We start from the raw sequence: 20,200 nt of genomic DNA on the forward strand, positions 1-20,200 counted from the left end.
ATGCCTGAAGTTTGCCAAAGAGCACCTTGACGCTCCACAACACTACTGGGAAAATGTTTTGTGGACTGATGAAACTATGGTGGAGCTGTTCATGAAGAACATGCAGCAGTACATATGGTGTAAAAAGGGTCCAGCTTTCCAATATGAGAACATCATCCCAACAGTGAAGTATGATGGAGGAGCATCATGACTTGGGGCTGTTTGACTGCCTCAGGGCCTGGACTGCTTACTATCATTGAGGGGAAAATGTATTCCCAGTTTTATCAAGGTATCCTAGAGGTTAATGTCTGGGTGTCTGTCTGCCAGGCGAAGATCAGTAGAGGTTTGGTGATGCAGCAGGACAATGACCTTAATTTAAAAAAAGTGAATCTACTACAGAATGACTTCAAAAAAGGTAAATCTGCCTTTTGGAGTGGTCCAGTCTGAGCCCAGACCTCAATCCAATAGAGATGCTGTGGACATGAGCTCCAGAGAGCCGTTCACACCAGACATACTATCCATATGGCTGAGCTGAAGCAGTTCTGAAAGCAAGAATGGTCCAAAAGTCCTCCTGAACGTTGTTCAGGTCTGATCAGCAGCTATCACAAGTGTTTGGTTGAGATTATTGCTGCCAAAGGAGGTTCGACCAGTTATTAAATCGAGGGTTCACTTACTTCTTCCACCATCACTTTGTATGTTTAATGGGTGTGTTCAATAAGAACATAATTCTGAATTCAGAGCTGAGCAAACTCAAAAACAAAACTTTAAATATTTTGTTTGTGCAACTTAAGATTTTATGGTTTTTTGCCTTGAAATTTTGAGTCCACCCAACTTTTCTTTTTTTGCAGTGTATAACCGGATGTGTTAAATGGTCACACGATATAATACAAAATCACATCAATCGCACCCCTGAAATTAATTAAAATCATATCATGGCAGACTTTTTGGTATCTGCAAATATTGTGTTGTTGTCCAAAGGATATAATACCGTTTCATCATAAAACTAGATTTACACCTGTCACGGCTCCAGGCGGCGTGGCTTCCCTGGTTTCCCTCCACTTCAGAGTCCACACCTGTCTCACATCATAGAATCATCAACCTCAAGAATATATAGTACCATCGGCTCCAGATTTCCAGTTTGTTAATGCATCTTTGTGATTATCACTTGTGTTTTTTCCCCGGATCTCATTCTGTGTATTTTCTCCTGCTTTTTCCAGTTTTTCTCACAGACTTTGAAGCCAGATTTCCACCTACCAACTCCTGCTGCCTGTTTTGGACCCTTATTCATTACACTGCTCCCCCTCACATGCTGCCTGCCCGACCTACACCCTTTTTTTCTCTCCACTAAATAAATCCCTATTTATCTGCTTATTGCCTTTTTGAAATGCTTGTTGGCTGAGCACTCATAATGGGGAAAGCTCAGTTCTTACTTATAACATTAACAATTGTTCTGTTTAATACAAGTGTCCCAGTAAGTCATGACCAATACCAAACTGAAGAAACTCAATGGATCCAGCTGTCTTTCATGTTATTATTTACACCTTTTTTTCCCCTTCTGTGACATGTTGAAATGTCTGAAAAGAAACAACAGGTGTTTTTTAACTTCTTTATTTTTCTCTACTTGGATCGATTGTTTTCATTCTTCTCAAGACTTTTCATTTATAGTGGATAAAAATAATGATGGTAGAGTGGTAGAATGTTTGACTGAGACTGACTGCCGGGAGGCAAACGTGACGTTGTTGTTTCTCTGCAAATTTAAAGTTTGAAGCAAAGTTTGTGATACAAAACTTAAAATGTGTGTGTGTGTGTGTGTGTGTGTGTATTTTTGTTTGTTAGTCGAGTTTCTCGATAACCATTCATCTAATCGATGTCACGATTGGCTGGTGTGTTTCTAAGAATCACTGCAGCTATATCATAGCAATGTAGCTAGAGTGATCAGCTGTGTATGCCGTCTTGAAAATCCCATTCATCAATTACTCATCAATTCAAGATTACATTGCATAATTTTAAACAAATATCTGGCAATGTCTATGTCAAGCTCTGTCTGGGGAATATTAAGGTAGGTTGATTCTGTATGTAAATAGTTTTATGGCTACATTTTGGAAGTTTATCTTTTTCTTTGTTGCCACTCCTACATATAATAGGAGTTGAGACAAAATAAAATTGGCTATTGAGAAGTAAGAGATTGTCAATTTGAATAGACCAAGTTTGTATTATTTCATTAAAAATATATATTTATTTATCAATAAATCATGAAGTGGGCTTATTTAAAGGGTACATGTCATACTCTGGACATATTTCCTTTCATTAAATGATAAAAACATTAAAAGTATTTAGCTAAAAGCCAACTGAAAACAATAGCTTAAAACTCAAGAAAATAACTAACGGTAGCTATCCACAGGTAGTGGAAATGGCAGACATTCAAACAACTGGGGTAACCATGGAAACTGGAAAAATAAAATGAGCACCATTGATGGAGAAGGCAAAGGAGCCAAAGAGGGAGAGTGATAAAAATAATTATTTCTACAAGATCAGTAAATAAGAAAACCTGCCTGCTTACTAAGTGTTTCACTCTGCCCTTTTAAAAGGACTGAGATCAGCCAACAACCCACCAACCTGCACCTGTAACTTTTACGGTTGAAAAAGCAGCAGTTAAAATGTACTTTGAACTGAAATAATCAAAATAGTCATAGATTAACCCTCCTCATGTTTAATTCCAACCAGCATCCTGTTTCATGTCGATAATCATCACATGACATAAGGAAATCAAAATTTTCATGACATACCATTTACTAGATCGCCAAGGCCTACCTCTCTAATGCAGAATAAAGTCTAGACTTTTATGGAGATGAAGAAGTAAATAAATAATTTTGTACATAAACAAAACATCAAACAAGCAAATACTTAAGTAAGTTGAAAGTTTAAAAAAAAGAATAATAATAAAAAAGAATAAAGCAACTCAGAACCATAATGAGGTTTCAAAATAGCTTTTTTGATCACAACAAAAGCTTTAAAAGGGCAATTATTCCAGCATTCACATTTGGGGCATTTGTGGTAGCAATCCCCAAATGTCAGCTTCTTTCTTTTAAGTAAGGAACAGCTTCAGGCAGCACATTGTTATAGCCACAGGCCATGTGAATATCACGAGTTTTAAGTTTTAATTCAGTAAAAATATAAAAAAGATTTCCCATGGGGATATTGGATGAGGTCTCCTATTTTAAAAAGTCTGAGTCAAACCTGCTTTTCAGTTTCACTAAATTAGTGAGCTGTAATGCATTTGTCAAAAATCCTCTACAACAACACCAGCAAGGTTAATATTAATATACACGTCTGCTGAACAGTCTGCACCAGCATGAGTCCTGTTGAAAGATTATCAGCCCACTGCTGGCACTGTGGAGACCTTTCAATTATTGAACTGAAGAGATGTTTTCGTATCTTTTTTTTCTAAGTGATTGCAAATTCAATCAACTCAAGGACTGCCAGCCAGTATGAGAGCCAAGGTGTTTTTCAAACTTTACAGCACTTCTTTTTTCTGCATTTTAGAAATCCTTAAGGTTGTTTTAGCACTAGTGTTTTGAAAGTTTTTCTCTCCAAACTACACCCAGTGTGCTTAAAAATATAGTTAATTTAGTGTGGAGGGATGTATACCAAATGATGGGATGTGCAATCTGTTTCATCTCTTTGCTGGTGGATATGGAACCAGTTCTTTGCTTTCTGACTGCCAAAGAACTGGCTCTCAGCCAGGAAAGCGGCACCAACTCTTTGCTGGTCTTGAACCACCAACTGGGGGTTGAGATTATCTGACCAACAAGACCAACATAAATATGTATCATTAGTATTATTTTATTTGTTTGACTGCAATGTGATCGATACGGGCTCGCGTTAGTGGGTTAGCATTAGCGGGTTAGTGGTAGCTTACAACAAAGTCTGACATTAACATCTTACATTCAGTGTTAATAAGATTGTAAACTCGATGCCAATGTAGGCTCACTGCCATGAGCAACATTTGTAAAGAGGCGATGTAGCCTGCTGTTGTTGTGTATTATACAGGCGGCAATCTCTGTGTCTGAGCATGGAGGCCAAACAGGAAGTGCCATAAGCCTGCAATCCACCGAAAATTCCAGCAGGGGGCGCTAAGTTTGGCTGCAAAAAAAATCTGCCCATTCATTTCAGTGCAAAATTTGAAAACTTCTGACTTGATTTATTACCTCAGAAATTTTTTCAGGACAACACTATGGTCTCAATCGCTAGTAAAAAATCATCTTCAAGACAATTTGATGTCAATAGTTCTAATAATGGCCCCATTTAGAAGAAAATAGAAGATAAAGAATTGTATGATTTGGGGCGTTTCTAGCTTTGATTGACAGGTCACTGACGAGGTGAGCCGTCACCAGGAGAGAAGCAGAGCAATGCGTATCCACGGCAACGTGTCAATAAAGTTATATATAACGTTATATTGATAGAAAAGAGGACGTTTACCGATTTGGTCGCATAACTTTGACCCTTTCACTGTATTTTCACTTAATGACAGTTTAATTGAACGTTTTGTTCAGTAAAAATGTCTTGTTCAGTGTTTGGTTGGACTAACAGACACTCCAAGGAGTCGCTGCTCAGCTTTATGAGGTCAGAAAGATACATTTTGTTTTTGTTTTTTTTGCTAGCCAAAACTAACATCCCAGTTAATGCTCCAGTTAATGCTAACATGAATTAGCAGCAGCTTCTCTCAGTCAGGTTGAGGTGTAGAGAGGCTGTAGTCAGTGATCAGATCCCTCTCCTCCTCCACAGTCCAGATATGGTCTGCTCCGCGTATCGGAAACAAGATGGCGACGCAAGATGGCGACGAGTATAACGCTGAACTCGAGGCTTCCAACGGGCCACAAACAAATGGGTGACGTCACGGTGACTACGTCCATTATTTATATACAGTCTATGGTATTACACTTGCTGAGAGAGCGGAGACGTTTCCAGACGTATACGGTGACGTAATGACGTAGCTCTCCAGCCTGTGGATAAGCAAACAGGTTCTGAAACTGTTTGCAAGTTCAACCAACTGTGAACCAGCACCAGCACCAGCACCAGCAGACACTAGGCGCAAACGTACTAGGTTTGAGTTGGTCCAAAAGGGATATAAGAGGACATGGGGGAGAAAAAAGGAAACTAAAAAGATAAACACCTGTGTATTCTCCCAAGAAATATTAACTTTGGTAGCATGAAATGCTGAGTGCAAAACTGCAGCCAGCTGTATTCTAAAATGGGATTTTATGGTAATGGATGGCCTCTGATTGAGGCACATTTCACATTGTAACGTGATAACTGGGATGAATGGCATGAATTGGGAAATATGTCTTCCTACCTGATCTGATTAAGATCTACTTGGGAGACATGACAAGATTCTGCTGTTATTGAAAATGGTGTGGAATAAGACCATAACTCTGAGGAAGTATTTCTCAGGAGAACTTAAAAGTATTTATCTTTTTTTCCCCCTCTTCCCCATGTCCCCTAAGGGAAGAAAAAAATAAATTATTTTTATGTGATTAGCTTCTGTCTAATGAGCGGACTGACAATCACACAGAGAAACTGGCTCCTTCCTGTTTGTCATGACTGACAGATAAGGACTTGTGATTAAAGGGGCATTAAAAAAGGTGTTTGTTGCAAAATAATAAGTTTGAACAATGGTGGAATGAAACAACAATGTTTTTAATGTGAAAAGTTCAAGATGATGAGTTGACTTTATTTCTTTTTTCAAAAGTCTATATTATATATTTTGTCTGTATTTATGAATAAAATGTCTTATCTTATAATGTCTAATTTATTTGTTTAATCTTAAACATTTTTGGTCTCCATAATCCAAATTTACAATAAAGCATTTTAACATTTACCAAGATAAAAAATTATCTGACATGCATCTTTCTAATGAGCTAACGTTAAAAATGGTATGGTTTTAAAAAAAAACCCAAAGTGGTTCTGTTGGCTTCATCAAACCATTACCTCCAGCACGCACTAGAGCGGTTTGCAGTCGAGTGTGAAAAGGCTGGGATGAGAGTCAAGTCTCAAGCCATGGTTCTCTGCTGCAAGGTTGAATTGTTTCCTCTGGGTTGGGAGTGAGTTGCTGCCCCAAGAAAAGGAGTTTAAGCATCTTGTGATCATGTTCATGAGTGAGGGAAAACTGGAGGGTGAGATGGACACACTGCAAAAAAGCCAACTTGTATTTTTTGGCCTAAAACAGTGATTTAAGTTGGTAAAACTTGGAAATATAAATGATTGACAATTAGGGAAATTATGTAAGTTAACACAACAAAGGTTGTATGCTCAAAAACAAGTTTGTGAGTTGTTGTTATATCTTTAAGTTGGGGTTCACAACAAGGGACAATAGTTCTGCTAACTCTCATTTCTTTGTTGTGAAATGCAGGAAAGTGGTGAAATTCTGTCATTAGCGAAAGCTAGCGGCTAACTGATGCTAGCGGCTAACTGATGCTAGCGACTAAGTGATGCTAGCGGCTAACTGATGCTAGCAGCTAACTGACGCTAGCGGCTAACTGATGCTAGCGGCGCTGCTTGTTACAGCTACAAGAGCAGCCATTAGCGTATCAATGCTAACTCAAAATTGTGGCTGCAACATTAGCTGACATGTCATAGCGGCGTTACAATCGTGCCAATTCAGCACATTGCAGAAGTTAGCAGAAGTTAGGATTAGTTGAGCAAACTCAAAAACAAAACTTAAAAGAGTTCACCCAACTTTTCTTTTTTTGCAGTGCAGGCAGCTGGTACAGCATCAACATTAATGCAGGTCTTGTACTGGTGAAAAGGCAAAGCTCTCGATTTACCAGTCCATCTATGTGACAAACCTCATCTTTAGTCATCAGTTTTTGCTAGAGACTCAAATAATATGATTGCGGATAAAAACGGCCAAAATGAGCTTTCTTCATTGGGTGCCTGGGCTCTACCTTATAGCTGGGGTGAGGAGCTCAGACACCTGGAGGTAGCGAGGAGTAGAGCTGCTGCTCCTTCGTGTCAAAAGAGGCCAGATGAGGTGGCCCGAGCATCTGACCAGGATGCCTCCTGGGTACCTCCTGTTTTAAGTTTTCAGGGCACATCCAACTGGTAAGAGGCCCAGAGGTGGACCCGGAACATACTGGACTGATTAAATATCTCGTCATGCTTGGGAATGCCTCGGGGTTCCCCAGGTGCAGCGAAAAAATGTTGCTGGGAGAGGGACGCCTGGAAGACTTTGCTTAGCCTGCTGCCCCCGCGACCTGGCCTCGGATAAGCAGATGAAAATGGATGGATAGAGATATAAAAAATAAAATGTAAGGTAAGAAAAAAATCACTCTAGACAGACAGAAAGTACAAGTTGCTTTGAAGTGTCGACAGTAGTTTAACTGCAGTGAGATAAGAGACATTGTACCGATTACTACCAATTCTAGGCAGCCTATATAACAGGTAGCCCGAAGCAAGAACAGCAAACTCAGAGTACAGAGGGTGATTACAGTCTGAAAGGGGGCAGGAGCTGCCTGTAAAGTTCACCTGTCGAGCAGATCATTGAATCTCCTCTCACTCCTGTAATCTTCCCATTCTGGCTGACAATGCTTTCATTGTATTCTCTTCGAACTTGACACTGATATTGGCAAAATGTGGAGTCATGGGGAAGAGAACTGCATGTACAGTATGATAAATCACATTATTGTTGAAATATGTGGCTGTTTGCGAACCTGTGAAGTAAACTTAATTGAAGCCAAATAGTTTAATGACAAAATGTGGATACAGTGCCAGAGAGACAATAACAAACTTCACTCATGCATACTATTGCAGCAGCATCCATTCATTGAAATGGAAAAATACCTTTTATGTGTGTTCCTGGGTGTATTTTTCTTTCTCTCTCATTTCATGCCAAATAATAATGTTGGACAACGAAACAAACATTTAACGAAAGGCCTCTAATAGTTTGCTCTGCGCAGGGAAAACCAAGCCTGGCTTTGCATGTTTAAATATATAGACTTAAGAAAAACTGCATTCAGAAAATCAATGGCTGAAATGAATTAACAGCCTGCACTCAGTCCTGCTCCCCCAACTCTCCTGCTCTGAAATGTAACCCCTGCTCATAAACCTTCTCAGTATTACACTGGGACAAAAAGTGCAGGGGAATAATGGTGGAATGTGACAAGAAATCTTACCTTAAGACAAGAGTTTTATCGCCTCCATGAAGTTCCCGACTGACTGATTGCCTCTGGCAGCATGCCCCGAAGCTCAGCCTTCTAATGAGCAAAGAAAGACAAGAGGTGTGAGGCATGCAGAAAGCCCAAACATTAACTCACGATTCTCAGGTAGAAGCAAAGAAGTGATTGCCAAACTAAAGACTTCTTGCTGAATGTGGGAAATATGTTGTGTGTGAGGGAACCATTAAAGAATCATATTAGTCATATAACAGTTAGTATTCATGGTGGATTTTTTCTCTCGGAGGTTGTAGCAATTTTAGGATTTACTGAAGATATCTGAAACTAGAACATCTAAGGAATTCATTGGTACTATGCAGAATATCCAACATGGTCTCACAGGGTGAGACCACGGAAATTTGAGTGATTCTGTGGCTATTCCATGGAATCACTCAAATTTCCGTGAAACTGACACGGATTTTTCTACAATGCAAGTTAATGACAGTCATATCCCGTGGCTATTCCAACATACAAAGTGATTATGTACATTCACTGAGTGAATATTTAGAAAATAAAACATATATTTCTCGCTAGAAATGTGATCAAAATCCATTTGATGCAGAAAGTCAAAATATTGATTTTTTCACTAAAAATTTGAGAACTGTCCGCCATGTTTTTTGTTCTGACCGCCGGGACCTTGAAAGTCACGTGACTTGGAACAAACCAATAGGAAAAAATATCCATGGAATAGCCACGGGATATGACTGTCATTAACTTGCATAGCGGGGTGGTCCGTAGCGTAGTGGGTTACACAGGCGCCCCATGTATAGAGGCTTCAGTCCTCGCTGCGGTGGAGCTGGGTTCGAATCCGGCCTGAGCTCCCTTTGCCGCATGTCTTCCCCTCTATCACCCCCTTTCACTCTATCACTATCAATAAAAGCAAAAAATGCCAAAAAAATAATCTTAAAAAAAAAAAAAAAAAAAACTTGCATTGTAGCGAAATCCGTGTCAGTTTCACGGAAATTTGAGTGATTCCGTGGCTATTCCACGGATTTTGAGTTAAGCGAATCCGTGGCTATTTCACGGATTCCTGTGAGACCAGGTTCAGAATATCATATCAGGATGCTGCCGAAATAACACTGCAAATTTAGGCTATTTTTTTTTTGGCATGGCAATTTTCAAAGCTGACATCATGCGATGTCAATGAAAATAGGCTCTCTGGGTTCCCAGAAGTCTTGTCTTTACATATATGGCTACTTCATGCTGATAACATGCAGTTTAAGGCAAGGACCACATAGTTTTTCTCATGTAGTACAAATTGGCTATTTACTCCCCTAAACAGGCTTTGAATTACATAAACTGGGTATCACTGGGAAGCTGAGACTCTTGTGGATTCAATGAGCACAGTTTCCTTCACGTGGGGTGATGTTAGTCGTCAGTAGTAGCCAGTTCATTGCAGTCAGGGCATTTCTTGAGTCTTGTCTTGACCTCACTGTATAAAATGAGCTGCTGTGACCTCTAGTTATAATCACAGCTTCATGAAACTTTACAACCACAAACTACAGACCTGGAGGGGCTTCTCAGCAGTTTGAAGCACAGAAGTGCTTGTCATCCAATCACTAAAAAATACAGAAATCTCCAAAATGACCAAAGTTTTTGAACGCAAATCACAGCATGGATTCTTCTATGTTCTTCCAAAGGCCTTGATGTATTGATGTTATATTCTGGAGGGTTTTTTTGACCATTTTCATCTATTCTCAAATTGAAAAAAACTTTTTTCAAACCAAATGTGTGTAACAAATGGTATTAACCCAAGAAAAGCTGCAACAACTTATGGAACACAGTTGAAATGGACATTGAAATGGACTTAAGATGGAAAAAATATTAATATTATGAACCCCTTACACCCCTTAATAGTTAAAACTAATTAATTAAGTCATTTTTATTAGATATTCCTGACCAGAACAACTTGACACACAGTGCTGATCTCAAATTAATCTTCAGATTCACAGCTTTCAGATGATGTCCGCCACTTTTATGTGGCAATTATTGTTGACCTGCTATCTCCCCCTAAACATCTACTGCCCAATTCTCAATAAAAGGGGAAAACGTATGGGATTAAGCTACAATTAAAGTTCCCTAGGTCCTAAATTTTAGAGGTCTTGTGTTCATAGGGTACTTAATTCTCTTACTTCTTTTTCAGCTTCCTGTGATGTGATATGCCATATAAATCTGGGAAACATAAGATAAAATATTATTGTTTTCATTCATATACTGTCTGTGCTAGGTACACCTTGGGCATCATGTCATAACTAGTTAAGTCATTATAATTTTAAGAAACTGAAATCAATGTCTTAACCTATGTCTGCAAGTCATTGTTGATCTTTTTCTCAAATGTTTCTGCAGGCAAAGAAATAAATTAAATATTAAACACTTTAGCTAGGTAAAAGACAGAGTCTTGCAGGGAACTTGCAGCTATCCTCAACTTCATCTTACTTCAACTCACAAGCAAACAAAAAAAACAAAAAACATTTGCACCTGAGAGAGGAAACAGAAAATCCATATACACGTATCTCTATAATTTAGACTGAAAGTAGAGCAGACCCCTAAATAGATCAGTGAAGGTTTGAATGTCTAATCTGGTGGGGAAAGAAAAAAGAAAACTGGTACATTACAATGAGACTTTTTAATGAATTATTGGAGGACAGGCTGTTCCAAAACAACAGCTATAAATTTTGTGATATTGAAATGAAATTGAGAAAACAATTGGTTTAACCTTATGTCATACTAGCTTTAAAAAGGCAGGGAAAGTGGAAAATAAATAAAAAGAACCACAATAAAAGTGTCTGTGTGAGTTTGACAACAAAATGAATCCATTCTAAGGCATCTGGCAGACAAAATGTCCCTCCCACTCCACTAAATGTGAAATAAAATGCTTTACCCACTCCAGTACAGTCTGTATTCTGGCATCCCATGGTTTCATGGACGTATGAGAGACTCAACAAAAGTGAGCCTGCAACAGAAAGCTACACTCAAATTGAAAGACATGAAGTAATGAAAAGAAGGACATGACAATAAAACAGCATGTAGAAAGTTGAACTTAAGACACTTTCAAACTTGGAGTGGAACGAATCAGTGGACAGCAATATACAAATATTAAAGTCAGAGTCGCATGACAATTTGTGCTAATGTTTAATCATTTGTCTTGGCATGAAGCAATATTCAGTACAAATAGGATTCATTATTCTTTGCAATGGGCATGATAGTAATGTGAGGACACAGAATACAAATTATGCCAAGCTCTCAAATTAAACCAGAGCGCCTGTGAGGGAAGAGTTTACATTCTGAAGTAAGTGCCAAGTAATATAAGCTGCATATTGAAGAAGCTTACAGGTATTTAATCATTAGGACACTAACAAACTTCCAATGTTGTACAGTACACAATAGTATGTTGGAAAAAACAAGAATGTACCTTAAATAAGAGACATAGATATGCAGTATAAGCCCTTTTACAGTTTTTGATGGTCTCATAAACTGTTTGAAAGAAGTGGACGTAGCTGCTGTGACTTCACCCATCAGTTTATGGCAGGCGGCAATCTCCATGTCTGAGCTTGGAGGCCAACCAGGAAGTGCCTTAAGGCAGCAATCCACCGAAAATTCCAGCAGGGGGTGCTAAGTTTGGCTGCAAAAAAAATCTGCCCATTCATTTCAGTGCAAAATTTGAAAACTTCTCACTTGATTTATTACCTCAAAAAAAATTTTCAGGACAACAATATGGTCTCAATCACTAGTTAAAAATCATCTTCAAGACAATTTGATGTCAATAGTTCTAATAATGGCCCCATTTAGAAGAAAATAGAAGATAAAGAATCATATGATTTGGGGCATGGCTACCTTTGATTGACAGGTCACTAACAAGGCGAGCCGTCACCAGGAGAGAAGCAGAGCAATGCGTATCCACGGCAACGTGTCAATAAAGTTATATATAACGTTATATAGATATAAAAGAGGACATTTAGCGGTTTGGCCTCATAACTTTGACCCTTTCACTGTATTTTCACTTAATGACAGTTTATTTGAACGTTTTGTTCAGTAAAAATGTCTTGTTCAGTGTTTGGTTGGACTAACAGACACTCCAAGGAGTCGCTGCTCAGTTTTCTGAGGTAAGAAAGATACATTTTGTTTTTGTTTTTTTGCTAGCCAAAGCTAACATCCCAGTTAATGCTAACATGAATTAGCAGCAGCTTCTCTCAGTCAGGTTGAGGTGTAGAGAGGCTGTAGTCAGTGATCAGATCCCTCTCCTCCTCCACAGTCCAGATATGGTCTGCTCCCTGTATTAGAAACGAGATGGCGACGCAAGATGGCGACGAGTATAACGCTGAACTCGAGGCTTCCAACGGGCCACAAACCAATGGGTGACGTCACGGTGACTACGTCCATTATTTATATAGTCTATTGTCAAAACACGAAAAACACCCCCAAAAAAATAATGGTTAAAAAAATATTTTGTATCATTTTTTAAAATAGGAAAGCAGTTTTTATTCTACACTACATATATCTAAATAGTTATGGCTTTATGGCATAGCAACAGTAACTTCAGGGGATGGGGTTAAAAAATAATTACATTCAATGACAATAAAATGGTCTATATATTTGCATAATATAACATAGTTTACACATCCTAAAATGCTATGGAGGGTCTGCTATCGATTATCACAGGGTTTTTTAAACGTGGGTGTTTAAAAGGCACTTTGTGACAAAATATGTGCACTGTATCTGCAGAGGTCTGTGCATGAGGGGGAGTGCTGTACTCTCTGATATTAACCTGGGTCTCTGGTGGTCATAGGTTAACACACCAGTGTTACATCAGCATGCCCTGTAGCAAAAAAAATTCTCAGTGATAGTTTATTTAGATACTGCAAAGAACAAGCGATAAATAAAATAAAACAGATTTCACAAGAAAATGCATTAACAATCTCATAAAATATAAATCTGTTCATACATTCATTGATATTCTTGAGAAATGTTCCTGACATGTGCCCAGTTACATTCACAAAGGTTCTAAATAATAGTCTGCAAGCTTTGGTTGGTGCACACGTAGGCCGTGTTGTCTTCCTTGCAGACCCAACATGTCTGACAGCTGGTTGACTCAGAATGACTCTGCATTGTCCCGCTGCTGTAATCTCCATGTCTTTCATTAAACACCGTCCACAGCTGATTGGAGGCTCATTCACACATTCAAAGCCAGCACATCTGACAGAGTTGTTATTAATCATTTCTTATCAGTGGCAAATTTTAAAGTGCCTGCCAGTGAATCGCAATGTGAGGTAGGAAGTTACTGTTGTTTAATGTGCTTTGGGATTGTTGTTGACAAAATATCCTTAGACAAGTTGCCTGTTGATATTCATTGATGAAGCATAAAACATAAAATCTGTCAAAATCGGAATGGATCACACCCACAGAGAAACATCCTCTAATATAGTTTACGGTGCAACATATCATCATCATAACCAACAGCAAATGTAAACAAATCTCAAATATATTTCAGTCTGAAATGCAGTCCTGAGGTATCCTAAATGCTGTGCAATGCATGAAATTCATTTGGTCCTTACACTCTCCGACACGATGCTATGATCTGCAATATACTCCAAACAAAATCGAACTGGTGTTGTATCACTTGGTGAGCCTCTGTGAAATACAATATTCCAATACGAGGTTGGACACTGCAAATATCTTTTTATCAAGGCAATTTCTGTCAGTAATTTAGTCCTTGAAATGTGTTGAAAAAATCTGCCAGTGCAGTAAGAATTTTAAAACCTTTCAAAATGCAAAATGATCTATTTAGAGTATTTCTTGAAGCCAGTTTGATTTGTTTGAATTCCAGTGACCTTAGTTTTTCTGAAACAAGCTTTGTTTTCTATTGGGAACAAGTTTTAAAAGTTTAAAAAACCATTGTCTATTGGTCTGCTGAAGATTTAGCTTTTGGGGGCAAGGTCTGTTATTTCTAGAATTCTGGTGTAGCCAGCAGTTATCCAGGCCAAGACCTCCTCCTCTGTGTGCTGGTCACTAGCCATGTTTCCATTAAAGTCTAACTGAATATTGAAGCAAATTTTTTGAAATGTTGCATTAAAGAAAATGCAAATTTCCATCAACTGGTTTAGAGCGAATAAACAAAGCTGCATAAACGTACTTTGGTCAGAAGATGGCAGTGTTGTGGGGACCCACAATATAGAGACATTCACTAAAGGCTGTGGCCCCTTTAAGAACAGGAGAATAAGGAGTGTTTACAGGGGAGCTATCTTGTAGCTCTGTGGGCTAGTTAGTGTGTGTTAGAGAGTTGTGAACTGTGCTGAGTGAAAATATGTCTTCAGGAATTAGAATCAATTGGGCAACTTATAATTGTTCATCATGTCAGAGCTGATCAGTCATTTGAGTAAAATTGTTTCCATCTCCCATTTAGCGCATAACTATTTTTTCGAAAAAGACAAAACCACCTCAAGCGAGCGTTAAAACTTTTAAGCGCATTTTCTAAACGTTTATCGAATTTTTGTGTTTCCATCAAGCTTTTCCATGTGAAGCTTCAAAATGTGCACAGAAATGTATTGATGGAAACGCTACTATTGGTTGAAGTGAGTTGAAAGACTGTGTATATGACCACATAGTTTCTCTGCATATGAATGCAAATATATTTTAAAAAGCTAATTAAAAGCTAAATCTTCGGCAGACAGCAGCTGGTGGATGCCAAGATCTGGGTTTATTTTTTATTTTTTTGCATGGATTGTTACGTGCATGCAACCAAAGCACACTGAAAATAGATGGTCAATTCTAATCTGATTACCAACAGAAATCAGATACCAAATTCTTGTCCTGCTGCCTGCACATTCTGCATTCATATGCACTTATCTGCATAAAGAGAATAGAGTAGAAATGGTTATGGATGGTTATCACTGTTGACCAATAACCTGCATTGATGCAGTTTGGGTGAAAAAAAAGGGTTTGCAAAAAGTTTGAGGCTTCCAGTGCAAACAGCATCCATTCAAACTTGTTTAAAGTATATTACTTTCCCGCTGTGAGTGCAATGTGTCTTTTGGGCGTTACAGCTTCTCTGGTTCTTGGGAGGTCTTCACAGACTCCAATGGCATCTCATCCGAAGTGTCCACTGCGTTGTCATAGGCCTGAGAGTCCTCTTCCCCATGCTGGTGCCTTGCAAAGTTCACAAAGACCTGGAATATCAAGGAGGAAGAGAAGGTACTTAACAGCAAATGCAAGATAAAAACGTCTTATAATACACAGGCAGAGTACTGAAGGGCCTGTGGATATTTCTCTACCCATCTCATTTTTGTTCTCGCCCACCCTCTGCCTCTAAAACAAACAGAAATAGCAGTACGGACAACGGGGCGCATGCGAATGAGTTGCCAGACAAGGGCTATGAAGCATCAAGTAAGCGTCTCGCCTCACACAGTGAATGTCAGTTTGACATCTTTGACCAGCTGAGAGAGAGAATAAAACAATCATTCTTCTCTCTGTGATGCCCATTTAATGTCAGAAGAAATCAATCCTATGGCGTTCATAAAAAAGCTGTGTGTATTTCATTGTGCTGTAAACATCGCTGTAGCCCAGGCTTTTTATTCTCTTAGCATTAGCTGTCTGTTGTGATAAAGCTGCACAAAGATTTTTACTCCACAGGAAAAAAGCAACAAAAAGGATCATATAAAATGATAAGAGCATTGCTTTTTCATTCAAGGAATTTCAGTAGCTGTGCGAAAATAAAAGGATATGTGAATTACTAGATTTTATTTCAAATCTAAATGGGGAAAAAAATAAAGGAAATTACCTAGACCAATTCCATCAGACTCCCTGTGAATTAAATCCTTTTTTGTTGCCACATTGCCAATAAATTAAATGGGATAGAGAGTAAATACATGTGAAAGAGAATACATGATCAGAAATAAACAATAGCCTCCTTTTGAGCTTTTGTTTTTGGAGAAGCTCAGATAATGAAGACAGGGTAATAAAGATCTATCCTCAGCCTCTGAAGCTTCTGTTTTTAATTAGCCAATTTGTTTAATCTGTGTCTTTACAATGTAATGTTGATAATAAAGAGAAACAGTCTAACAATAGTAAATTCTGTTTTCTGAACAAAGAAGATGTTTTCCAATTACTCTGATGTATTTATATTGTCAGTACAGTGTAATATCTTGCCTTTGGTAGTGGAAATATGGGCAGGAATCAACACTTCTTAATATAAAGTAAAGAGTGTTTGTAAGATATCATACAAACTGATCATTAGGATACTTTGATTAAGTATGGAGCTTAAGACTTGGTGCAGGGAGGCAGGATGTTAACTTGTTTTGGTTGTTTAAGTTTTGTTCTTAGCAAGGCCAACTGACTCCTGGCTCCAGCTCTTGACTTAACACATATGATGTGCATGATTCCCAAAAGGTCAAACTATTCCTTTAATATGGAGTGCTTCAAACATGTTAAGTGAATGGGTTCATATGTTCCTATGTTTAGTACAGATCATCAGACATAAAGTCTTACTTGCACTTTTGATATGGCTTTCAGAAAATATTATTGAAGGTGAAAATTCCTTGATTTCTCATTTTTATGGATTTTTTTCCTGGAAAACACTGCTGAAAAGTCTCTATTGGAAGCATTTGTTGTATTTGTTGGCTCAACAGGTAACTGCCTTGCTCAAGGGCAGCTTGGCAGTAGTAATGAACGGTGGCAAATTCTACTCTTTCACTTTTCCATTTTAGTATTAACTAGGGATTCTTTAAACTAAGGATTTTAATGAATCAAGTTGTTATTCTTGCAGTAAAAATGTGTAATTATTTCCTCTGGGAGGTTAAACAGCATATATAACAATTTTCTTCAGACAATTAAACCATCATTTTATTGGAATTTGGTATCTCTGTATCTAAAGTTTCTTAACCTTAAAGCTCATAAAGCCGGTGGCTTGTTGGGTCTAGAAAAAATAAAAAACAGCAGACTACCTTGTAACTGAGAAGCGAGCTACATCTGTAGAACGCCTAAGGCTGAAGTACGCGTCTGTCTGTGATGTCAGAGCATCAGCAGTATGTATCAAGGTCACAGTTGTCAAAGCATCTTATCAGGGGAGAATGAGTAAGAGGATAAGAATGACAGTGGCAACAAATACAGCGTCCGCCCATCTCTCTCGGCCTCTGACCCTGCCACTGGCTGATATTGGCGTGATGTGCTGAGGCATGCACAGCATTTTGTATTCACACTCAAGGCTGAATAGCTTTGCGATAGAATTTCTAACTACTGTTTTTATTTAACTTTCTTTAAAGTGTACTGAAGAAAAAGTGCTTCAATGGTGCAGCTGACAGCATATCTGATGGAGAAACTCTGTTCAACTCATCTCCTGCTTTGTGATGTGACTTTCTTAATATTGTACTCTTTCTGTATTTAGCCGAGCATCCATTCATGACCTGAACGTCATGCACCGCTGCTGTTGAGTGGCATTTTCTTAATAACAGATGGATACAGGCATTAATTACATTGCAGAGGTTACATTTGGGTGTTTATTTGATGCCCGTTGAGGCAGAACAGAGGAGGGAAAGGACGTGAATCACCCAATTAACCTCTCCTGTATATCAAATGAGTCCTTGCAGAATGTTAAATGGCTATTTTTACACGCATGTCACCCACATGTCCATGCTTTGCTATGATACTACACTGACTTTGAAATGTTATTTAGTGAAGAGAGATCTTCCTTTAGTCTGTTAGTTAGAATGGACACACCAACTGCATTATGCACTCCAAGCCATGCCTGCAAATTTAATTTTAACCTGCAATAACTAATGTGCAGGTTAACCTAAAAAAAACCCAACAACAATTAGCTGAAAGACTCTAAAACACAAAGCAACACAGTCATTTAACCCATTGTTCATACTTAAAATGTGACTGGTAAAGAAAGTTTACAGGAAACTACAAAATAAATCACATCTTTCTCATTCATATTCATTTAGAGTTGCAACTGATGCATACTACACATATTAAAATGCTTTTATAAATAATTAAAGCATCAGTAGACATTCACATTTGCTCCTAAGCATCATTACACATTATCATTTACACATAATTGACATTTTTCTAATCAAAAATGTAATATTTAGGCATCCATATTAAAGCAGCATCCAAATGTATTATAATTAAGAGAACTGAATGGACTAAATTACCCATATAATAGTCACAGTGTGTGAGAGCATTTAGCTTCTAATTGGGGGAATTCTTGAAGAGGTCAGGGTACTTCACATTATTTGTTTCATATTGTGTGTAATCAAGCAAAAACCTTTGTAAAATATACTGAAGTTAAAGAACATTTTGAGTTTCCATATGGACTTTATTACTGTGCAATATTTCTTGGCAATGTGCAATAATTTGTGCAATAAATTGTCCTTCAATGTGCAATATATTTATGAACACTAAATAGCATAATGGCAAATTGAATTGAAGATTGTGCACCTTACCTCCCTCTCTTGCCTATGTTTTACATTATATCTACATTTACTTGCCTAAGTAGGTGTATGTTTATGTTTATATTGTATATCTTTTATGTATTTTATTTTTTGTCGCACTGCTTTCTGGAGTCAGCTCTTAAATCTCATCGTACATGTGTATAGTGACAATAAAGGCATTCTATTCTATTCTAAAAATAAGAGAAGTGATAATAGGACCACATATATTATGTATCTGAAGGGTCATGTGTTTTAGTGGTACGGTAGTGACGAGGTGGACCATTGTCCGGGCATTAAGTAACAAATACTCAAAATTCCTACTGCACATTTTGCTTCTAAAAGACAATTTCGAAAGTCACATTTTCCTTTCAAATGCTCCATCTGCTCTGCACTGTCTTGGCCATCAGTGTTAACGCCTGAGCTCCAGGCTGTGTGGATCAATATTAATTGTAGTGCAAGTCTGGTGTTATACTATAGGTCAAGGCTCCTCTCTATAAATCACCAGCTGAAAGGTGACAGTCTGGGTCTCCACAGGTTCGCCAGTCCTCCCCTCTGTGTTTTAATACTGTGACCTCCTGCTCCAAGTATGATTTATTTACTGCCTCTTATCTGGTAAATATTGACCAGTGCAGAATGTGGGGTGAATTGACAAAAAAAGTAAATACAAAAATTACACAAGATTGGAAGTAGTACAACAGCTGAGCACCAGTGATCTGCAAAGTAGAAACAGGCTTCTGATTAAAATGCTTACAATGAAACCAATCTGACTGTAAATCAGGCTAAATTAAAGCATTTAGCGTTAAATAAATTCCTTTCCTGTCTTAGTGGTTGGCTAATTGCCTCCTAAAGGGCACAGTCTACTTAAATAAGGCTGCAAAACATGTTTTATCTTGAGTTAGTGGTTATCCACATGGGGATCACGAGGATACTGAAATCTTTAACATTCTGTATATCACATAATTTAATTTAAAAACACAGACAACTGCCTTCATCACTCCTTCTCATCTCTATCTGGGTTTTTTTTTAATCCAAGAAGAGGTGCTTCATAGTGGAGTGGACCGATGACCTATCTGGACCCCTCAGAGGTCATCCTCACCTCCCACCTGCTCTTCTGCTGCTGAGCTAATGGCGGGCTTGCAGGACCAGACACACTCACACTCGCTTCTGAGCGCCTGATTGCATCAGGTCCCTGGGGCCATTTGGAAAACACAAGGTGAAGCCAGCCTGTAACATGCAGGGCTCAGTTTATCTCGCCAATCAGGTACTGCACTTGGGCTGGAATCAAAACACACACACACACACACACACACACTCAGACACAGGCTTGGGGAGTTTTTTATATTAAAAAAACCTCAGTCCACATTCGTGATCAATACTTGGAGCTGGCGGCTGAACTATCTTGGCTACATAAACTCGGTGTGGTCCTCATTGGTCAGTCTGACAGCCTAAATGGGAGAGGACAACCTGTAGGCAATGATAGATCTTTAATTCTTATCCTGGAATGGGCAGACCTGCATTAACTGAGAGCACTTAAAATGCTGAATGCGTTGACTGATGACCTAATGATCTGCTAAACAGAGCTGGCAC

General features: G+C 38.4%; 1 protein-coding gene across 1 annotated transcript in view; it reads right to left on the minus strand.

Annotated features, from left to right (window-relative positions):
- Window positions 1-10,948: 10,948 nt before the first annotated feature.
- Window positions 10,949-20,200, minus strand: part of LOC131989445 (phospholipid-transporting ATPase ABCA1-like) — a 218,859-nt gene continuing 209,607 nt past the window's right edge. The window contains exon 53 of the mRNA XM_059354665.1: window positions 10,949-15,352. Coding sequence (XP_059210648.1) covers window positions 15,224-15,352 — 129 coding nt within the window. The 3' untranslated portion in view covers window positions 10,949-15,223. The remainder of the gene's footprint in view (window positions 15,353-20,200) is intronic.

The sequence above is a fragment of the Centropristis striata genome, chromosome 17, assembly GCF_030273125.1.
Source record: "Centropristis striata isolate RG_2023a ecotype Rhode Island chromosome 17, C.striata_1.0, whole genome shotgun sequence".
Taxonomy (NCBI): domain Eukaryota; kingdom Metazoa; phylum Chordata; class Actinopteri; order Perciformes; family Serranidae; genus Centropristis; species Centropristis striata.